This window comes from Ips typographus, linkage group LG7 (genome assembly GCF_016097725.1).
Source record: "Ips typographus isolate SLU linkage group LG7, UJ_Ityp_2.0, whole genome shotgun sequence".
Lineage (NCBI taxonomy): Eukaryota > Metazoa > Arthropoda > Insecta > Coleoptera > Curculionidae > Ips > Ips typographus.
Genome location: NC_138428.1, coordinates 5,661,169 through 5,682,194, shown reverse-complemented (window position 1 = coordinate 5,682,194; position 21,026 = coordinate 5,661,169). Strand labels below are relative to the sequence as shown.

At 38.8% G+C, this 21,026-nt stretch overlaps 3 protein-coding genes and 1 long non-coding RNA gene across 6 annotated transcripts; 3 read left to right on the top strand and 1 right to left on the bottom strand.

The window, feature by feature from the left end:
• The first annotated feature begins 460 nt into the window (after nt 1-460).
• LOC145731572 (uncharacterized) lies at nt 461-7,061 on the top strand. 2 transcript variants are annotated; one of them, XM_081983412.1, is made up of 10 exons: nt 461-1,510; nt 1,571-1,753; nt 3,682-3,886; nt 3,960-4,058; nt 4,156-4,477; nt 4,533-4,808; nt 4,872-5,382; nt 5,443-5,862; nt 5,915-6,226; nt 6,289-7,061. In XM_081983412.1, exons 1-10 carry the CDS (start codon nt 1,358-1,360, stop codon nt 6,853-6,855), a joined length of 3,048 nt encoding a protein of 1,015 aa, XP_081839538.1. In that variant the 5' UTR covers nt 461-1,357; the 3' UTR covers nt 6,856-7,061. The 2 variants fall into 2 exon arrangements, with proteins under 2 accessions (XP_081839538.1, XP_081839539.1); XM_081983413.1 differs by lacking the exon at nt 3,960-4,058 and having other exon boundaries at nt 466-1,510.
• Nucleotides 7,062-9,669: 2,608 nt separating this feature from the next.
• Nucleotides 9,670-10,474, top strand: ATPsynD (ATP synthase, subunit D). Its single transcript, XM_081983443.1, has 3 exons — nt 9,670-9,873; nt 9,927-10,145; nt 10,202-10,474. The coding sequence occupies exons 1-3, from the start codon at nt 9,752-9,754 to the stop codon at nt 10,383-10,385; spliced, it is 525 nt and encodes a 174-aa protein (XP_081839569.1). The 5' UTR covers nt 9,670-9,751; the 3' UTR covers nt 10,386-10,474.
• Nucleotides 9,728-13,048, bottom strand: LOC145731599 (uncharacterized). Its single transcript, XR_014178830.1, has 2 exons — nt 12,909-13,048; nt 9,728-12,837 (listed from the first exon to the last, which is right to left on the bottom strand). It is a non-coding gene; the product is annotated as an uncharacterized LOC145731599 (long non-coding RNA).
• Nucleotides 12,981-19,805, top strand: LOC145731570 (uncharacterized). 2 transcript variants are annotated; one of them, XM_081983407.1, is made up of 5 exons: nt 12,981-13,176; nt 15,398-15,475; nt 15,529-15,641; nt 16,008-16,361; nt 16,916-19,805. In XM_081983407.1, the coding sequence occupies exons 1-5, from the start codon at nt 12,981-12,983 to the stop codon at nt 19,478-19,480; spliced, it is 3,306 nt and encodes a 1,101-aa protein (XP_081839533.1). In that variant the 3' UTR covers nt 19,481-19,805. The 2 variants fall into 2 exon arrangements, with proteins under 2 accessions (XP_081839533.1, XP_081839534.1); XM_081983408.1 differs by lacking the exon at nt 12,981-13,176 and adding an exon at nt 14,630-14,710.
• Nucleotides 19,806-21,026: the final 1,221 nt, after the last annotated feature.

The window sequence follows — 21,026 nt, the reverse complement described above, 5'->3', positions numbered from 1 at the left end:
ATTACAATTGCAAATGTCAAATTTCACATAAATATCTCAGAAACGGCATATACGACATTATAAATAATGAAATATCTAGAATTTGTCGTAGAGAACATAATAAGTAAGATAGTAATCATGACTTTTCGTGATGAACCACCCTGTATGGTTCATTGGTACTGTTTTTGACTGTATCACTAACACTATTATACTTTCATTTGGTTGCAATTCAACTCACTGAAAGTGCATAAGGCATGATAATTCCCTCTCTAATCGTAATCAACCTGTTTTGAATGTTCTATCGCTTTGAGCTATGTAAAAACAACGTCACAATAACATACTTCAGGAATTACGCTTATAACCGTCACTTTTCCAAGTTACAGTGTAAAAATTTCTTCATAAATCATTTTGTTAGAACCAAACTCCGTTATTTGCTTGCCTACGGTTTTGTATCCTGACAGCGTATTTTGGATGAAATGTAACTGTTTGATCACGTGACCACGAGATGTGCAAGTTTTACTTGAAATAAAATAAATCTTGGCGATTTCAGTTATTAAAGTGGAATTTTTTTTTTCGAGTGTTTTGAGATTCTGGTGGACCAAATTGAAGATCACGTGACCACATTGTAGAATAGTATATTTTGTGAGTAATTCAAGGTGAACCGAGAGAGTTGGTGCTGGTACGCCAATGTGGTAAAGCAAGCGGTCCTTCCAGGAAAGACCAGTACACAAGAGAGAGAGATAGAAGCTCCCCGCTCGGCCCCTCGCGAGGTCGAAATAACGTTCCAGGACAGAAAGCAAACGGCGAGGCAGGCGATAATAAACCCGGCAACATTTTGGCTTGGCTAGTATAGTAAAGCGAGCGAACGCCGACCCATCATCGAGAGAGTCTCGGATCCTCACATAAAAAGCGACAACAACGATCGATCGGCTCAGGCCCGCAGAGGAGAGAAACCAACCAAAGGCCCCCCTCTCTCCGTCAACCTGCTGAGACCTCCTTTTTGTCCTCGGGCAAAGGGGATCCAACTCATGCGCGCTCAACTATCGATCACAGTTTGCCCGCTGCTTCACTCTCAACAACTTCCAGTTTGTCCGATGGTACCACTCGCGTTGTGAACCCGTTCCGCCATAGTCACATTGCTCCTTTGTTTTGACGCGCACCCCGCGCACACCTGGCGCCCTCTTTATCATAGTGAAGTTAGTTGTGGTGACGCCAAATTAGAAACTTTACATTCTGAAGTTGAATTAATTGATACTAGAGTGGAAATTAGTGAGTGTATGAGTGGGAGGGGGTAGGCAAAGATGGCGGACTGGATCGCGTCGTGACGTAGGTGCGCGCACATTTTAAAACAAACGCCGGTGGTAGTAACTTTTTGAAAATGGCCGCGGTGAACGGGGTTGTAGCGGAGCCCGAAGAACCGGAACCTTGTCGGCTTTGCGACAATGTTGCCGATAAAATGTTCAATATTTTCGACGACAACCCTGAAGGTTACCAACTCATAGGGCTGATCAAGGAAAACCTTCCCATTGTGGTAAGTGTTGCAACCCTTCCTTTTAAATGCTTGGAAAACCCAATTTGCTAATCTGTGCAGCTGTACAAAACTGATCCTTTGAGCAAACGAGTGTGCGAAAAATGCGTCTCCAACTTGCAAATTATCAGCAGTTTGAAGAAGTTGAGCCGGAAAACTCAAGAAAAATACGTGGAAAAGCTGAAAAATCAGGGGGACACCACTGATAAGAATGTTTTGTTGTTTCTTGGATGCACCGGAAGTAAGGTTAGTTTTACCAAAATGTTTACTTTGAATGATTTTATTATAATAATGATAATCTAGATTAAAGAATTCTGTATTAATCTAGTTAGTGAAATGACTGGCAGTTTAACCTACAATTGTCATATCATATTCTTGACATTACTGGATTGTTAAGAAATTAACAGTTAATGGCGTATTGCACCGTCGTATTTAAGACTCACCTAAGTTGTGATTTGACTGTGATAGGTCATGTTCAAAATGTCACAGTCACATCACAACTTAACCTATAGGTAGCACTTAGGGTGCTTTTAAATACGTCGGTGCAATCCGCCATAAAAGCCTTAAATGCAAAAATGTTGCCCAATGTTAAAATTGCATATCATATTTCTTTTTCAAGCGTTTTTTAGTTCAAATTGCAAAATATCAACAGACTCATTGTGATAATTACAACAACCACAACCGGCGCTAGATGGCGTTTTTTAAGTTTTGTCCATTTTAAAAACCTCTCCACTCCTCCATTTTTTGATGTGATTAATGAAGCCAGATAGTAAGTCTCAATGCACAGTAATTGAGTGAATTATAGCACTGATTGGTCAAAAAAAGCAACAAGCTGCTTTTTTGACCAATCACAAACTACCAACAATGCTGTGATTTACACAAACACTGTACAGGGTTGGTCCCTATTTTTAGACAGCTTGTGGTGGCTGTAACTGGTAATACAAAAATTATAGGGCGTCTCTTAAATCACCTGAAAACGTTATTTAATAAAATAATACACCAGCATGGCAAAGTGGAAAAAAATTACAAACTTGATAACGCTTTAATGAAACACCCTGTATATTTTATGATTAGTTAATAGATCTTTTTCTTCTGATTACAAAAATATAAAATATATTGACATTTAGTTAAGCCGTTTTCAAGTTAATGGGATGTAAAAATTGTCTCTTTTGTTTAAAATCACAGTTGTTACATTTGATGTCACGATGACGTAATTTGACACTTGGGATTCTAAAAATGTGCTTAAAACAGTCATTTTCTCACTCCAAGTGAGTTTTACAGGCGATTTTGTCCCTGACTGTCTCTACAAATTGTGTTTTTGGCAGTTCAAACTTTTACACTATTTTTCTTCCTGACTGTACTAAATTTTGAAGTATTTTTTTATGTCATTTGATAGGAAATTTAATGAGGATTCCGAAAATGTGCTTAAAACAGTAATTTTCTCACTCCAAGTGGGTTTTACAGGCGATTTTGTCCCTGACTGTCTCTTCAAATTTGTGTTTTTGGCAGTTCAAATTTTTACACCATTTTTCTTCCTGACTGTACTAAATTTTGAAGTATTTTTTTATGTCATTTAATAGGAAATTTAATGAGGATTCCAAAAATGTGCTTAAAACAGTCATTTTCTCACTCCAAGTGGGTTTTACAGGCGATTTTGTCGCTGACTGTCTCTACAAATTTGTGTTTTTGGCAGTTCAAACTTTTACACCATTTTTCTTTCTGACTGTACTAAATTTTGTAGTATCTTTTTATGTCATTTGATAGGAAATTTAATGAGGATTCTAAAAATGTGCTTAAAACAGTCATTTTCTCACTCCAAGGGGGTTTTAGAGGTGATTTCCTAACCTTCCAGATGTCCTAACTGTCAAAACCCGTTTACCACTGTCGTGAATTATAAAAATCACAAATAGTTGTTTAATTGGGGAATTGCATTGAAAGTTGTGTTTGAAGCTGCATCGAGCCAAATTTAACATTTGGAACGGTAAAGAATACTTTTATATTTTGTTTATGTCACGTGACAAATGCCATAACTATCAAGAGCTAATATACTGTTTTGTGAAATTACGTCATTGCGACGTCAAAATCGCTTGGAGCCCCTTTAATAATTCATACTTCAAGGGACCAATCCTGTACACACAAGATGGAGTTAAAAAAGCAAATTTAACACTTTTCAGCTGGTTGAAAATGGCGATGATGAAGAAGAAGACGAAGAAGAAGAACTGAAAGACGAAGCCACATCAACAGAAGACTTGACCGTATTGTGCGCCAATTGTAAAACGGCCATTTTGGACGCGAGTACCGTCAACGGGGATGTGGAACTGGCCGGGGAGTTGCACGAAATTATCCGAGAGTCCCTTAGGAAAAATCGCGCTCTTCCAGGTAGGTCCTTTTCTATAAGTTAGTTAACCCTTTTATATGTGACGTGTACCTAACGTAACCGTGCTTCCATCAGGCGATTCGGAAAAGTCGCTACGGAGTCGCAAAGTCCGACCACTTTACCAAGAACTGGACGACTCTTTGTGTAGCAGTTTAACCGATCTACCCGCAGCAGGTAAAATGTTCTCGCTGTGGTGTAGATTGTAGACTTTGCTATTTCAATCAGTAGTCGGCAAAATCTCTATCTAACAAGAATCTCTTAATAATTACAGTGGATGAAGAGCAAGAAAGCGAACAAGAATCAGAAGAATCGAATGAAGAAGACGAACGTCCGGCCAAACGAAGAAAGTTGGACTCTTCCGAGCAAATCCAAGATGAGATAAACGAATCTTTGAGGAAGAGTCAGCAAGCCTCTAGTGACGAAGATGAAGAGGAGGAACAATCATCGGCGAGTGAACATCATTCAAGGGAACCTAGTGAAGTGGACGACGAAACCAAAGACCGCTTAGAAGAAGAGAAACAAGCTGAAATCCAAAGAGTCGAGTCGATCAAAGCCAAGTGTGAGGAAATATTCAAGGAAGAACCCAGCGTGGTGTGAGTAATATATTTAACTAAAAATCTGAGCTACTGTAAAACTTTGTAAATCCAGGTATGAGCCTCTATCGTTGATGGAAATAGTACTGAACTGTATCAACAAGCAAAACATGCCCGACTTTGAGGCGCAGCCGTACAAAAAACAATCGACCAAGTGCCAGTGCAAGATTTGCGGCGAAGAGTTTCAAAATGTGAAAATTCTGGCATTGCACGAACCCCAACACATGGAGGTGGAGTTTGAGGAGAAAATTGACAACCCCGAGCCGTGGCCCGGCAATCGGCCTTATGCCAAGATTCGAAACAAGTGGCTCACCTTCTTTGATGAGAGTGGGTAAGTTATTGACATTTCAGTATGACAATTTTGTAAATGCTAACCCGTAAATCGTTTATTCAGGCCTGAAGAAGAAGACGAAGATGGAGATGTATCAGTTCACGATAATAATCCAGAGGATAACCCACGTGAGCTGCTTATCCAAGACCTAGAAAAAACTGTGGAGGTATCCAAGAAAGATGAAGTGGTGCTGGTTAATATGAAACCGGTTGTTAACGGAGTATATTTGGGAGACTACAGCAAAGAAGAACGTAAAGTGTTCTACCAGTGCATGAGAATAGGTGGACAGACCAAACGATTCTGTCCTTTGTGTCGGTACTGTTTTAAGGACAACTGGGCTATTGAGAGCCACTATTTCTCGTTTGCCTGTTATTATACCTGTCGATACTGTGGAATGAGATTCAACAAGCAACGGCACCGGTTCGAGGAGCACACCAACGAGCACATAAAGAAAGAGGACAAACTGTCTGAGAAGATTTACACTGCAAGCAAAGTGAACAACATTCTGCCTAAAGTTATCCAACCGGATAAAGTCAAGCGTGTAGTGCCGGGAGAACCGGAAAAACCTCGTGAGGTTTGTCACTCCAATAAATTTTCATCAATTAGTGTTAAATGGGATTAAAAATAATTGCAGATCAACCTGGGAGACTACTCCACTCCTCCAGTAATTACTAAAGGTGGCTTCGACCAAAGAAATCGTTACAACAGTCCTGGACAGACAACCTTCCAAGCAGTTAAGGTGAAGGAGGAGCCCAAGGACAATTTCGGAGGCGCCAACAAAACCCAAAATCAAGCTTACTTCTGTCGGAAGTGCTACAAAGTATTCTTCAAACTGGATGAGTTCAACGCGCACAGCAAAAACTGCGACTATAGCAACTACAGCCCCAATAATGCCCGCTTGAGCCAGGGCTCACCAGGAGCCAACAATCAGGCTGTTAAAGGGCCCATAAAAATCAAACAGGAACCAGGTCTAGAACGGCGTGCCAATGGAGGTGACATTTCTAATGCTGGACGACCTTTACGGAATTGCGCTAAAGATATTGGACCGTACAAGGTAAGTTTTTTGGCAAAATGTACTGGTCAATTTTTAATACGTTTCCAAAAAGGACGAAGTCTACATTCCAAAACAAATCCTGAACGAAACGGTACCCGGTCCGCAACAAAGTTTCATCTGTCACATCTGCGGCACTCCCTTCCCCACCATTTATTCCCGCAACAGTCACATGCGTATCCACAAAGGAGAGGGCATGGCCAATGGGGCCAGTCCCCAAATGATCGCTCAACAAACCATCCTGAAGCAACGGCTGCAACAGCAACAGCAGCACACGTTCCAAATGCAGAAGGCGGCTTTGCAACAACGCCAGAAACAAATGCAACAGCGCATTGGACAACAAATGGGACAGTACAACGAAGTTAGGGTGAGTGTTTTTGATTACGACGAATATAGTTATCTTATGGTTACATGTATGAATTAAAACAGGTGAAAGAGGAGCCGGTGGATAGTTTCGAGCCAATGGTGGAGATTCACGAAGGTCACGAGCGTTCACCATCTCCACCATCACTGCCGCCAGCGATAGTACCACGCGAACTGAGCGGCGGTGAAGTATCCCTCACTCCGATAGTTAAAAAACCCGCCCTGAATCCGAGCATTTTGAAACTGGTTCAAAATAATCCGAACATTAGTTTGGTGTCCAAAAAACCAACACCAAAACCGACAAACGGAGAGGCATTGAACCAAAGAACACAAGGAGGTAACATAATCAAGAACGCTGGAGGGTACCAAGGCCCGTACGCCCCTGGAAATCAGCAATTACGACCAGAGGCGCAGACGGGATACATAACCGTTTCATCAAATCTAATGCCAAACGATGACAACAAATCCTACAAATGTTCGAGCTGTTGGGAAGCGTTTTCCAACAAGTCCCACTTGTATTTTCATAAGAAGAACCAGTGCGAAGGTTCCAGGTTTCCGTGTCCTTTTTGTAAAAAACGATTTGGTACCGAGGCCGCATATAGTTCGCATATTTTCTATTCTCATCCCGAGTGAAACTCTTATTAATATAGTAACCAGGACGAAAGACTGACTTGTACATTGACCGTGTTGTAAATGAGAATTTTTTATTTTGTTTAGTTGAGAAGTAAAATTTAATTTTATGTGATTTTTTTTTATTTAGGTAGTTCTAAGTTGGATACATCTTACACTCCTATTTGAATGTGTTTTGTAAATAAATTAATAAAACGTTATTTAAGTTATACAGGGTGGTCCAGTTTTAAATGTCAATAATTCACCAATCCATAGCCAATTAAAAAATAAGTTGACATTCATTATGTCATTTTCCTGAAAAGTGCTTCCTAAGGAAAATACAGTCCTTCATATTTCTGTTCAAAAAATCGTTTTTTTTTTGTCATAACTGTCAGACCGTTGGAGCAATATTGATCAAATTTGGAACAAGCACTTTATTACACGTTATTACGGTCAAAGACCCAAAACTAACCCAACCCAACTTAAAAATTGTCTTGGAAACGGAAAATTCACTTAAGAAGTTTAAAAAATATTATTTTTCGACGACTTACTTTGAAAGTACCTCATGTACGCTTCCATTTAGAAGCAGAAAGGGGTTATTTGCCGCGCGCGAGCAGAAAGAGAGATTTTCTGCTCTAGAGCGTTTTCGCTTTCTACTAACAATCTACTCACCAACTTTTTTCGGCGTTTCCATAACAACGCTTGACATACCTGTTTGAAATAACCACATTCCGTCAAAGTGATTTATCGGTGACAATGAGTTCGAGCGACGAAAATGATGTGAGTTGTCCTTCTAATCCACCCCACAGCAGTCGTCGAAAAAATATCGTCTATATTTCGAGCCAAAAGTACTTTTGCCGCTTTTACATGATTGCAGCGTTCGGCTTCGCCTCAAGCTGCAAATTTCATGTGCAAGCGGCAAATATATACTTTCCGCTCTTAATATAGAATATACTATTTTAGCCAGTTTTCATAGTTTCCAGACAAACTAAAAGACTTTAATTTTGAAAATTGAATTAGAAAAGATAAAAATTTCAGAAGCTTAAAAGTTGTGTTTGTAACCAGTTTTCATGCAAATCGAGAGACTTTAATACTAAAAATTGACTTGTAGACATAAAAACTACTTTTTCAAGAATTTGTTACTACAAATTCATACATTTAAACCTTAAAAATTGACTTGAACCCCAAAATGTGACTGAACTAATGAAAAGTGATATCAGAAGCTTAAAATTTGCATTTGAAATAAGTTTTCATAATTTGAAGACAAATTTCAATATTTTAGTCTTGAAAATAGTCTTAGATGCAGGACATTGACATTAGATTCATGAAAATTGTCTTGAAAACTAACTTTTCGTGCTTTTTACTTTGCTTTTCATTTTCTTCGAATTCTGGTCTATTTTTAGTGCTTCAAAACTGCTTTCAGCTTGGAAAATCAAGTTTCAAGACTATCTTTACCAAGTTATTGACATAGCAAACTTAAAAAAAAAAATTTACATTCTTCATAGACTTAAAATAGCATTCCAAGCTTTGTCACTATTAAATCGACTTCTAGACACCTCAGTGCTAAAAATTCGGGTATTTCTTAATAAACTAGACTGTTTTTAGTGTTTTAAGGCTGTTTTCAGTGCCTCAAATCGAGTTTCAAGACTATCTTTACAAATTTTTTGACTTATCAGGCCTAAAAGCCAGTGTGTCCCGTGACCATAGTCTTGAAAATGTTATTTCAAGCTTCTTCACTATTAAATTGACTTCTACACTCATAGGTGCAATAAATTGTAGCATCTCTAAGAAATTCAGACTGTTTTTAGTGCTTTTTAAGACTGAAAAATCGAGTTTAAGACTATTTCCAAAAGTCAAGTTTCTTCAGTAATAAAAGTAAAAAATGTTAGTACCAAATGCTACAATAATAGTCTTGAGAACTAATTTTTAGAAATAAAATAGTCCGAAAATTTAATTTACTTCTAGACTTGTTGTCCAGTCCAGAAAATTGAGTTGTACACGAATTAAAGTCTTGAAAATATACTTTTGGACTCTCTTTAGTCCTAGTAAAGTCAGTTCTAGCATTAAAAGTCAACTTTAATATTATTTTTAGTAGTAAAAAATGAGTTTCATGCACAATACAATCTTTGTCTTGATTTTCGGACTTTTTTAGTTCTTGAATGCCCGTTTCAGACACTCAACCAGGATGGCAGTCTGAGAAAACGAATCATAAGACCTTTCCTAGTTGTAAAAAAGTTTTTAGACTATTCAGTACAAATTTGGACTTTCACAAGTCTTGGATGTTCAGTTTTAAACTATAAAACGATTTTTTAAATGGAAATTTGGAGGACTGTATCTTCCTTAGGAAACGTTTTTCAGAAAAATGACATAATGCAAGTCAACTTATTTTTTGATTAGCTATCAAATGGCGAATTATTGACACTTAAAACTGGACCACCCTGTATACGAAATTTGTTGAATTTAGAAAAAACAACCCTAAAAACGTGTTTGCTTTAAAATCCTATATCATTTTCGCTATTGTTTTTAAATTAAAAGCTAATTAAAGTAATTTAAATTGAATGACTTTCATGTTGAGTTTACAAACAACTAAGTTAGGTTTTTGTTTTGACTGTGATATTTTGAACATTCAAATTTCTAGCTTATAATAGTCATTAGAATGGCGGTAACAGTCCAATGAGATATTTATTACAGTCAAAACACTAGTTTTGTTTAAGAACTGACTGGGTTATGCAACCTCAAAAACACCCTATAAAGGATTTAAATTAAACGTATGGCAACGTCGCATCCTGATCCAATACTGTCAAGTGTCAAACTGTCACACTTAACCTCAAAAAAAAAACCTGCTGTCAGTCAGCATCTCGACCCTCTGTCCTCAGTTGCATAATAGAATTCTCAATTTTCCCATAGAATCTGGGCGGAAATGGCAGCGAAAAGAATCACCCAAAGCGCCATAAACTGGGCGGCCATAGCTGAACGTGTGCCGGAAAACCAGAGGCAAAGTTTCCTGGCATTCAAAGCCAAATCCGACCAGTATCTGAGAAGGTAACTAGTTTTTTGTTTTTGGGGGCGCAGACCTACATTCCATTGGTTTATAGGGTGTTGGCTCAGCCAGAAACCGCCCCCGCCATCAACTGGGACTACTACAAGCAGCGAGTACCTATTGCTGGAATGGTGGATGATTTCCAGAAAAAGTACTCATCTTTGACCATTCCTTACCCTCCGGACACGGTCAGCAACCAAATTGACGCCCAGGAAAAGGAAATCAAATCAGAAATTGACCAGTTCAAGGCGGCGTCCAACCAGCGCATCGAACAGTAAGTTTCACCCCATCACCCCTTTGACAAACTTACACAAGACATATTTCTTGAAGATTGAAGAAGCAACTGGCACACATAAACAGCCTGTTGCCATACGATCAAATGACTATGGAGGACTTCCGCGATGCCTATCCTGAGCTGGCATTGGATCCTATCAACAGACCCACTTTTTGGCCCCACACACCCGAAGAACAGCTGGACTATGAGGATAAGGATGCAGTCCCAGCAGCTCACTAAAAATGTTGCAGCGATAGTGCTGGCTTAGATATATTCTTTATTTCAAATTGTTTGATGTATACAGTAATAAAATGTGGTTGGAAAATCTAGTTCTTTAGTGGTTTCAAGTTTGTTTTTGCTTTAAATAAATTATTTGTTGTCCTAGGCATAAGTAGCCTCAATTTTGTCTTGCTTTGAGTTGTTAAGTAATTTTTGTAATTTCTCGTTGACTACCTTGCCTCTCACTTTTTTGCTTGTTTTTGCTCTGTTTTGATCTCTTTAGGCAAACTTGTTTTTGTTTATTTTCCAGTTTTATCTCTTTTTTTATATTTTTTAATCTCATTGTTTTCCTCTTCTAATTTTGCCCTCATAGCCATAAATCTTCGACTGCTAATTTCATTGCTTCTTGCATGGTTTTTACTTCTTTTAAATTCTCAGTCTTCTAGAAATCTCCTTTGTAGCTCCTATTACTTTACTCTTTAGAAAACATCTCCACACTATATTGATGATTTGGTGGATATAACGTCATAAACTAAGGGTAGTAAAAAAAACTGCAGACATCAAAAACAGGTCTGGTCCGGGCCATATAACAACCAAAAAAAGAAGAATCCCCAAAACAGGTCCGTCAAAAACAACCTCCGAAACGGTTAATCGAGGTGGCAAGTTCAACCGCAGCCCCCAGGCTAAGATGGAGGGGACCCCGAATAACATCTACCCGGTTACATCAAACAGTATCGGTAAGTGGGTTTAAAAGCGAGTCGGTACGACCTGAAACGTTCGGTTCGTCCCTCGTAGAAACGCATACCTGCGGCACACCTGTTGATTGGTAGGACAGTAGTACTACTTTTCCACCTGTGGACGGGAGAACGTCAGGTAGATACAGTCGCTGTGAGTACCGTGTCGTCGTAGGTACCGCACCGGAAAATACGCAGTTATATATCGACCAACCCCCCCGGGGTTTCTAGTATAGGCTGAAGACGTCACACATCGCTTTCACCACCTCAATTACGCACTATTATAGTGTTTGTGTTTGTAGTGCCATCATATTAAGTGTTATTGTTTGAATTAGTGCGTCTTGGATTGTTTTTTGACTCATGGATTGCCCTCCCAAGTACTACTAGGTAAACCCACTTATATTAAACAATTTCCTGATAATAACCCAGCTATTATATTGTTTACTAAAGTGTATTGTTTCACCTACAAAACTGATTAGATATTATCTTACACTATATATTTACATCAGTCTGAAGTTTGTAGGTGAGTTTCGTGAAGATGAGGATATCCTCCCGAAAATAAAAACCAGATCGATTAGTACAAAGTTAAAATATTTAAATTTCAATTACGTATGCAGCAATGTGGTACCGCGACCGGTACATGGTGCGGTCGACGCAAATATTTGTCGCTAAATTACTCAAGAGATAGTGGTGTGTATACCTTAGTAATCGTTTGGTGTTATTATTATTATTATTATTGGGGACCTTGAATGGGTTTGGTATAATTGAACAGAGTTGCAAAGGAAATCGGTGCCATTAATTGCCGGTGACCACTGGCGTCGTATCTTTCGAATTATCAGTAAATATACGGTATTGTTAGCCCAGAATGAACGGAGAAGAATAACTCAGTCCATGCGATTTTAATTTGCATTGTAATTTCTGCACATTAAAAACAACGTGATTGAAGTGGAATACAGTTAATTAACAGAATCGAATAAATCAGTTATTGTAGAAAAATGGATTAGTTTGTGCATGATTGGTCAAGAAAAAGCTGATTTTATTCACCCACTGTGTGCTGCGACAAAGTGTAGTTCCTTCTTTCTTTATTTGTATTAAACAGAGAGAAATAGACCCACATTATTTAGTTGACATGTACCATTAAATTAACGTTGGAACTAACTGTCACTGTCATTGTTAAGGGTGCCTATGATCTTGTTTTTTTTTTCAAACTTTCTAGGATAATTTCGATTAATACACTCCTTGGTTAAATAACTATAATTTAGCCGCTGCCACTGTCACACTTGAATATTTACTAACCATATGCAGATCGTTTTGTAATTGAATGCATTCTACCGCCTTGTCACTTTCATATTGAGAAATATACAAATATATATAGGAAATATATGCATAGAAGTAGACTTAATGGCGCATTTTACAAATTCCCAAGCTTGACAAGCCGTTGCTTTGCTACATTTGTGTCACTGGACTATAATTTGAACAGAAACTAAAGTTAAACGTTACATTCAGGGTTAAACTAGAACACTTTACTAAGTTTACAGTTGTGAGACCTTTTAGAGCAGACAAAATATACGTACAATTTGAAGGGTTCAAATAGTGAAGTAAACTCAAAGTTAGGTTATAAAAAATTAACAATACTCACGTGACTTTGATCGACACAGCTAACCGTTGTTTGTCACATTTGTAAGTTTTGGTGGTAATTGTTGCAGGACTCTATGCAGTACGTCGGAACGGCAACTCATCTGGATATGGAAAAACACCGTAAAACCACTAAAAAATCCGGGAAACTCATTGAATACGACTAGAAACGTACCTTTTCCACTCGAACGGAAGCCATTTTCCAAATCGACTGTCAAATGTAAACGAGCTGTCGCACGTTTTGACAATGGCGGCGCGACCATTGACATGGGGTGTGCTTGGATGGGCGATGACGGGTGCGGTCCGTGCCCAGGATGCTGCAACGGTCACGTGTTACGGTGCAGGCTCAATGGCAATGGCGGTGATTTTTACGTTTTTAGGCACATTGGTGCTTGTGGGCGCGGTGTTGTATTTTTTGAAACGGCGCGCCGATGCTAACCGAGGTAAGTGCATATTTTCTATTTGTATAAACTGAACCGTAAAAGGTGCAGCTGTGTCCGTGTAAACATCTCCTATCATTCAATCAGTGATGGAATAGTGAAAACAATGCAGAGTAGGACACTGGACGAAAGAAACCAGTCAATCTCTGTAGATGGCGTTTTCACTTTTCCTTGATATCGACTTAATTGGATTCTCGTGTTGGACGACCAAACAATATGAACGCATCTAGTAATTATTCCCCACGCACGTATAAGCGTGGTCGTTACCATGAATCACTAACTACATAAAAAAAATTTGAATAGAAAAATGGACGGGCCTTTATGGAAATCACAGTCTGCCTTTTTTTGAATCTAGACCTCAAATACAAAGCAGTTGCAGCCCTATAAACTTTCATTAGGTCACCGGCTCCATATACAGAAACTTTTAATAACAGTTAACAGAGAGTTCTTCACATTTGAACTTGCATATTTAATAAAAGTACGGTTAGGATTCCATAACGATCTTAAGTGGAACAGGACCGGAAGTCTGGTCCGGAAATCAAATATACCACGACGCGGCCTCTTCAGGAATTTAAAGGGTCAACGCCTAACTGTACCTTTTCTATGTTTTTATACGTGTTCAAGGCTAATTTTGGTTTGTCCCTCGGCCAAGGACAGCTTTAGTTGCGTAAAACACCAATAAGTGTTTGTAGTGAAATTCGCTTACGTAGGCGGCTATATGTACATGCCATTCACAGATATCTTACGGCCATCGCTATTTCCTTTTTCTGATCGGCGAATTATTGCTTGCGGACGCCTTCGTCGGCGTCGGCCTCTGTATGTACTTCCACCGACGTTACGTCGTTTACATTCTAAGTAAGTTTGATAGGCCAGTGGCGTGTGCGAAATAAACACGCCAATTTGCTAATGATATGGCAACGCTGTTCCTCCAAATGTCAGGTCCGTCAAACGTCAGCCTTTTCCGTGTTATGTTGAGAAACTGGAAAATAAAAAAATTGATCTCAGAAAATATACATTTGTTATACATAATTATTTACACGCATTGTGAGTTTTTATGGAAACCCTTATATAAACAGTGGTGTAAATTTGACAGCTGTCACGTGACATGTGAGTTCTTAAAAACCGTGTCAATTAAAAAAAAATTTTTTTTAATAATATGCTTGTCCTCCAAGGAGTTTGACATTTGACTGAATAGCTCTTGTTTTGGTTTAACGAGACTATAATTTGATTTTTTGTTGCATCTCTTTTATTAGTATAAATAACAGAAAATTGTATATTTTTAACATTTAAAAATTTTAAAGTTTCTCTTTTTCATCAGGTGGAAATCACGTGCAGACTTTGATGTATGTGATACGCACTGTCACGTGACGCAACATTTGCCATTACGTTAAACAAAAGTTTGGTTATGTATTTGAAGAAAACTTGAAAATACGTCGAAAACAACATTAAACTGATTTTATTATCGTAATAAACATTGAAACAATGAAGATGTTAATCTAGTGGAAGCATTCGAAGGTCGAGCAGATTACCGCACCAGGTAATTATAAAACAATCATGTTTATAAAGAGTGCGGTTTTCGAAAAACCCGTCCTTGTGGTTTGAGCGTCGCAGGGAGAGAGGTAAAAACCGGGGCTGATTTATTTGATTAAGATCTGATTTATCCGTGACTTGTTAAATTTAACCGGAAGGATTTGTCTTAACTAGTCTGAGGATCGAAAAGCTTTTAAGCTAGCCCCCACCTTGTTTGTGACATTCCTACGTGATTGCCATAAATCAACAAAAGCTCCCTGAGTTAATGTGAATGAACCACTGAATGTAGATTCCTTCTGGCTATTTCATTTGTTTGTGTGTGTATTTAATAACTTAAGAAATAATCATAAATTCTTACAATTTAGTTAAACCAGAGAGATGATCCCGCTTTCCCATATGCCTATTTTCGTGTAGTTGACCAGAACGGGTTCATTGAATATTTTAGCATAATAATTATGAATCTATACAGTTACATGTTGGTAATATTATTAGAACAATAAAACTATTTTAGTATGGTGCTGTAGAATTAATAATAAATTCCTTTCTCAAAAAGCCTTGAATCTTTAATGGCCTGCCCCATAGTTTATTGATTGTTTCATCCCTTAAACCAATAAAAAGATTACATTTTTAAGCTATTTAAGTGCTTATTGATTAAATATCATTAAAATGGGATAACAAGACTCTTTTCTTACAGATAACCATTTGATTTTGGAGACTGATCCCGAACGAGGAGGTAAAGCCGACTACGCTTTTGACAATCCTGGTTTTAAAGGTTTGTTCACTCTAAAACCTTTGGAACATTGAAATTAACGATTTTGGTTGCAGACGCAACTCTCATAGTGACTAAACCCGACAGTACGACAAAAGCATCGATATGGGCGCCGATTTTCAGCCTGAAAACCGAGAAAAAACGACCACAAGACGATTCAGATTTACAGGTACAAACCCCATTATATAGTAGGGTCCAAAAACCCTTATACAGGTATAGAAAACTGAAAATTATCTACAGAGTGATTCAAATTCGACCCTCATCATTTTTAAACCTGTTAAGGTGCCCATTTTTACTAATTTTAGCATGAAGAATACGAAATTGGTGTGGCCAATTTGTCACTGACCAAACATGCCCTAATGGTGCGTTAATTACACCCCAATCTTTAATTTGAGTTATCCTGTATAGAAGTGTCTGTTAAAGCAAATGTGACGTGACGAAAAACTGTCAAATGACACGTCATATCTGACAAACTTGCACCAATTTTGGTTTTCTATCTCTGTCGAGAGAATTGAAATAATAACGCGTGTTTCAGAGCAACGAGGTGAAAGTGGTGGCGTTGAAAAGTCAGGACTTTACCGGTTTGGGGTTCAACATATGCGGCAACATGAAAGATGGCATCTACATCAGGGACATTTTGCACCGGGGCCCCGCTTTCGAGTCGGGCAAATTGAATCCGGGCGATCGGATCCAGAGCGTCACGATCAGTTTCGAGCACATGGTCTACGAGGACGCTCTGAACATTCTGAGCTACGCCAGTCCTTACGAGGTCATGATCGAGGCGAAAGGGGGTAGATTGGGAACGGTGGCACCAGGTCAGCGCCATCAGCCCCTGGTACATCCGGTTTATAGGAGTTCGAGCGCTTTGGATTTGACCGGATACATTTATGTAAGTTTTCATTTTAAACCTCATTTGTTTTAACACTCTATAGAGCGAATTTGACGTCACAATGACCCTAATTGAACCAAGTGTCAAATTACGTCATCGTGTAGGTTTGACATTTTAAATCTGGAAAGATGGGTTTGATTAAGAATTGATTAACGGTAGATTGCACTGACGTAATTAAGGGCACTTTAGGATTTCTTTGGCTAAGTTGTGATTTGACTGTGACAGATAATGTGCAAAATGGCACAGTCAAATTCAAACCTAACCTAACCTAAGTGTCCTTAAAAATATCATAACAGAATACTGAAAGGAAATAGTCACGTGACTGGAATGCTTCCATTCGACGCTTGAAAATAGTCACCTGACATTCGTAACTGAATTTGATAGGAAGGAAAACTGTCACGTGATCTAAAGTAATTTACTTTAGTCGTAAAAATAATCATTTTCAAAGCAACATTGACTTTAAAGTCACGTGACCTATAGGAATTCCAATTAATCAAGTAAAAATGGTCACGTGACATTCACAAACAACATTGAGTAAATTTTTTAATTTTCAGCCGGAAAAATCGAGCAAAAAGAAACTGTTTGGTGACGATCACTCGTCCAGCTCCAACTACTCCAGTTTGCAAAAGTCGCGCAGCAACGTGACCACCCTGGAACGTAAAGAATCAAAATCGCCCCGCCCACTCGTTCAACCGAAATCGACGAAGAAAACCACGCCCGAAATGCATTTGAGGGCCCATCTGCAACTCCCAATCGAAGAGGTGATGGAAAAAAGTCCGAAAATTGTGGAACAGAACCAGAACAACGCCAACATCGAAATCGTGGAAGAAATCCGTGGAATCGATGAGGTCGATCTGAGAAAGAAACCGGAAGTGAAGAAACGCGAAAAGAAAATGCCGGAACTGAATCGGATCGGTTCGGACATTCGACGTGACGTCAATGGAATTCCCCTAGAACTCCCTGAACACATGCTGGAGGCTTCAAACTATGTGAAAAGAAATCGGAAAAGTGATTTAGATGCCCCCACCAGAAATGGGTTAGGGGATGTAAAATTCACTTTGGGAGCTTCAAAAGCTTTCGAAGACTTGAGTGTTCTAGGCACTGAGTCGTATACCTCAGACTCAGAGGATGAACGAAACAACGTGTCTGTAAACACTATCGAGTTAAACTCCAGTGACGTAGTAGTGCACCAAATGGAGGACGAGGAACGAAAATCCAGGAAAACTGCAAGCACTGGAGATTTAACTAAAATGAAAAAAACCACCAGGTCAAACACCGGAACTTTGGAGAGGGCGCAAAGCCTCGATATTACCGACACTTCCGGTCCGAGTTTAGGAAAAAGCCAGGCGTATGACGCTCGTGAAGATCTGCTCATAGACCGGGAGCCCCGACTATCCTTAATCCTGGATGGACTCAACACCTTCCAGAAGGACCGTCTCAAAAGCTCTAGAGAGTGGGGCAACCTGGAAGACGCAATTCTCAGCCCTGACGAGGAGGAGAGACGCAAGTCCGAACCTCAATTCAACGCTGTCATGGATCGGGTGATACAAATTAAACGGGAGAGTCAAGAAATTGAGTTACCTGAGGAAGTTGCTAGAGATTTAACCGTTAAAAAAGTCCAGCAGGAAGCTGTGGTGGTTAACAAACTCTGGCCTGATGATGAAGAGTTGAAACCAGCGGTACCTGAAAGAACCAAACTGAAAATCACTGACATCCCCCAACCTACTGTGGAGTATCAGTGCTTGAAACCCACCCCTCCTAAAAGGGAACGCACCCCAGATAAAGACGCCACAGTAATAAATTTAAACGAAAAACCTCCGGTGACCAATTTCGAAAAGCATCACATAACTGAAATGTGCTCCCAACTAGCCAAAGGCCGTAACGGTGATTGTAAAATGATCAAAGATGAGTGGGAAGTGGACAATTTGAACAACACCTCACCACCCGGTAGTTTAATGGAAGAGGTGCTGGAAAGTTACAATAAAAGCTACAACAACGTCACTGTAGTGCAAACTAATCTCCCTGACGAGACTAAACGAGTCCAGAACGTCACTGAGGATTTTATTTTAAACGAACGCAACGCCGCCTCTGAAGGCTTGATCAACATCCCGGATGACATAAAAGCAGCCCAGAAAACTGACTTGCACAGCTTGGAATTGAGCATCAACAATCCTCAAGAAGGCAACGACGTCACCGTCATTCTCTCCAAACCAGACGGAGTTACTGTGAAGAACGTTGGAATCGTGGAAACTTTCAACAGTTTAGTGAGTGACACCCCCAAGGAGGACAGCTTTGAAGTGGAAATCACTCAAAACCAGTACTCCACTTTTGACTTTAAAGGAATCGAAGACGAAAGCCCCGCTTTATCTTTAACAGACATTCCCCCCAAGAACTACGTCACTGAAATCCACGTGTCCGAAGTAACAGTAGTTAACCAAAATGACGATCCTCTGGACAACGCTTTTGAAAATTACGTTAAAAACTTTGAAAAGGACACTTTTGAAAGCAACTTGGAAGACACAATCCCAGACGCACCTCCAATACTACAAAAACAACTCAGTGACGTAGAAAAACAAGTTAGTAAAATTCAAGAGTTGGCAGAAGAACAACTGAAAACGCTGCCGGAGATGAGGTTCACCACCTCCAGTTACGAAAGTTCCGGCTCGTCCAAACCTCCAGAGAAACGTCACTCTTTCGAATTGTTGCGCTCCAGCTTTGAAAAAGCTTCAGGCAGTCCACCTCGAAGAGGCAGCATCACTCCCCCCAAATCGAGGATCCCCATAGCCACTAGTATGAAAACCCCTCCGATGAGCCCTGAAAGACGCGACTCTAGAAACCTGGAGAACGAAAACGACACGGCACTTCTAGAATTAATGTCGTCGCAAGTGTCCAAGATTAAACCACCGGGAAAGAGCGTGAACGTTTCAGTCACCTCCATTAGAAATAACTCGAAAATTCCCTCGGGATTACCAACGTTAGCGAGTAGACCTCCAATACCTCCGAGAAGGAGTGAGGATCTCACCAATTCCTCCAACGGTGGAGTGGAGAGCAGTTTTAAACAATGGGTGTTCAGCCCTAGTAATAACGTCACCAACGTGACTGTAGGCAAAGAAAAATAACCCTAATTTACCTCTATAATTAACGGAAAATGCTCATTGGTTTAGTTTTTAAGGTGCTTATTGATCAGTGTGCCTTATTAGCTTTTAAGTGTTGGTTTTCTGAACGACGAAGTACTTAGAGATATTATTGTTTTTTTCTTTTTTAAGTTTTATTAAAATTTTAGTTTGTTTAGTTTTTTAAGTGAAACAGTGTTTTAAAACGAATTTTATTTAAAATATTATTTACAGATTACCGGACCAAAATCGCCAAACGGGGCGCATTATTTTATTGCAATATTATATTTGTTGATTGAATAAAAATCGATATTTTTAATTCGATGACTCATTTTACTAGTTTTTTTTTTAGTCCAAACAGGCCTAAATTTGACAGTAGGTATGCCACCAGTGCAACATTAAATGTATTGTAGTTATGCAACCACGCATACAAACTCAACCAAACACAAGAAGCTGTATCGCAAAAATTTTAATTTTTGGGTAATTTAGTTATACAATGGTAGCGGTAAAGGTGAAACTGGATTCCGTAGTAGCTAATGAACCAATTTGTGATTCTAAGCAGTTAAAATTGCATTTTGAAAAGGTAAAATTTTGATCCCAAAAATTGCAAGGGTAAAAGGTACCTTCTTGATCATAAAATTCACCATTTTCCAAAATGCATTTTAACTGCCTGGGATCCTAAAGTAGTTCATTAGCCACTGCAAAACCGAGTTTCAGCTTTGTTGAATTACCAGGAATAGTTTTATTACTAATGCAAAAATCCAGTTCATTCACCATGTGTCAAGATTTCATTTCATTGTCAAGAAACTCCTTTTCGCAGTAATTAATGAACCACTTTATGATTCTAAGCAGTTAAAAATGCATTTTGATAAGGTAAAATTTTGATTCCAAAAATTGCAAGGGTATTAACCATCCTGATCATAAAATTCAACATTTCCCATAATGCATGGAATCCTAAAGTAGTTCATTAGCTACTGCAAAACCGAGTTTCAACTTTATTGAATTACCAGGAATAGTTTTATTACTAATGCAAAAATCCAGTTCATTCACCATGTGTCAAGAATTCATTTCATTGTCAAGAAACTCGGTTTTGCGGTAGCTAATGAACCACTTTATGATTCTAAGCAGTTAAACTTAACTTTGGAATAAGTTGAATTTTATAATCAAAAAAGTAGAAAGGTTATAACTAGAGTCTGGATTAAAAAGCACTAAAATAGTGAAAAAAAGCGCTTAATAAGCAAAATTATTTTCTTCAAAAAATCATACAAATCTGTAAAAAAGCACAAAACTCTTTTAGAGATGCAAATATTTTGACTTTTTTTGAGTTCTAGACAGTTTTTAAAGCTTTTAAACTGCTTTAGAAGCATACGAAATATTTTAGACATTTGGAAGGTTTTTGGACAGTTTAAAGAGCATATTGAAGGTTCTGGAATGCTTTAGAGGCATTTGAAACCTTGTAGACGGTTATAGAAACTTTTGAACTGTTTTAAAACCTTCTAGACTAGTTGAAGATCATTTGGAAGCCTTTAAAGCGTTCTAAAAGCTTTGGGAA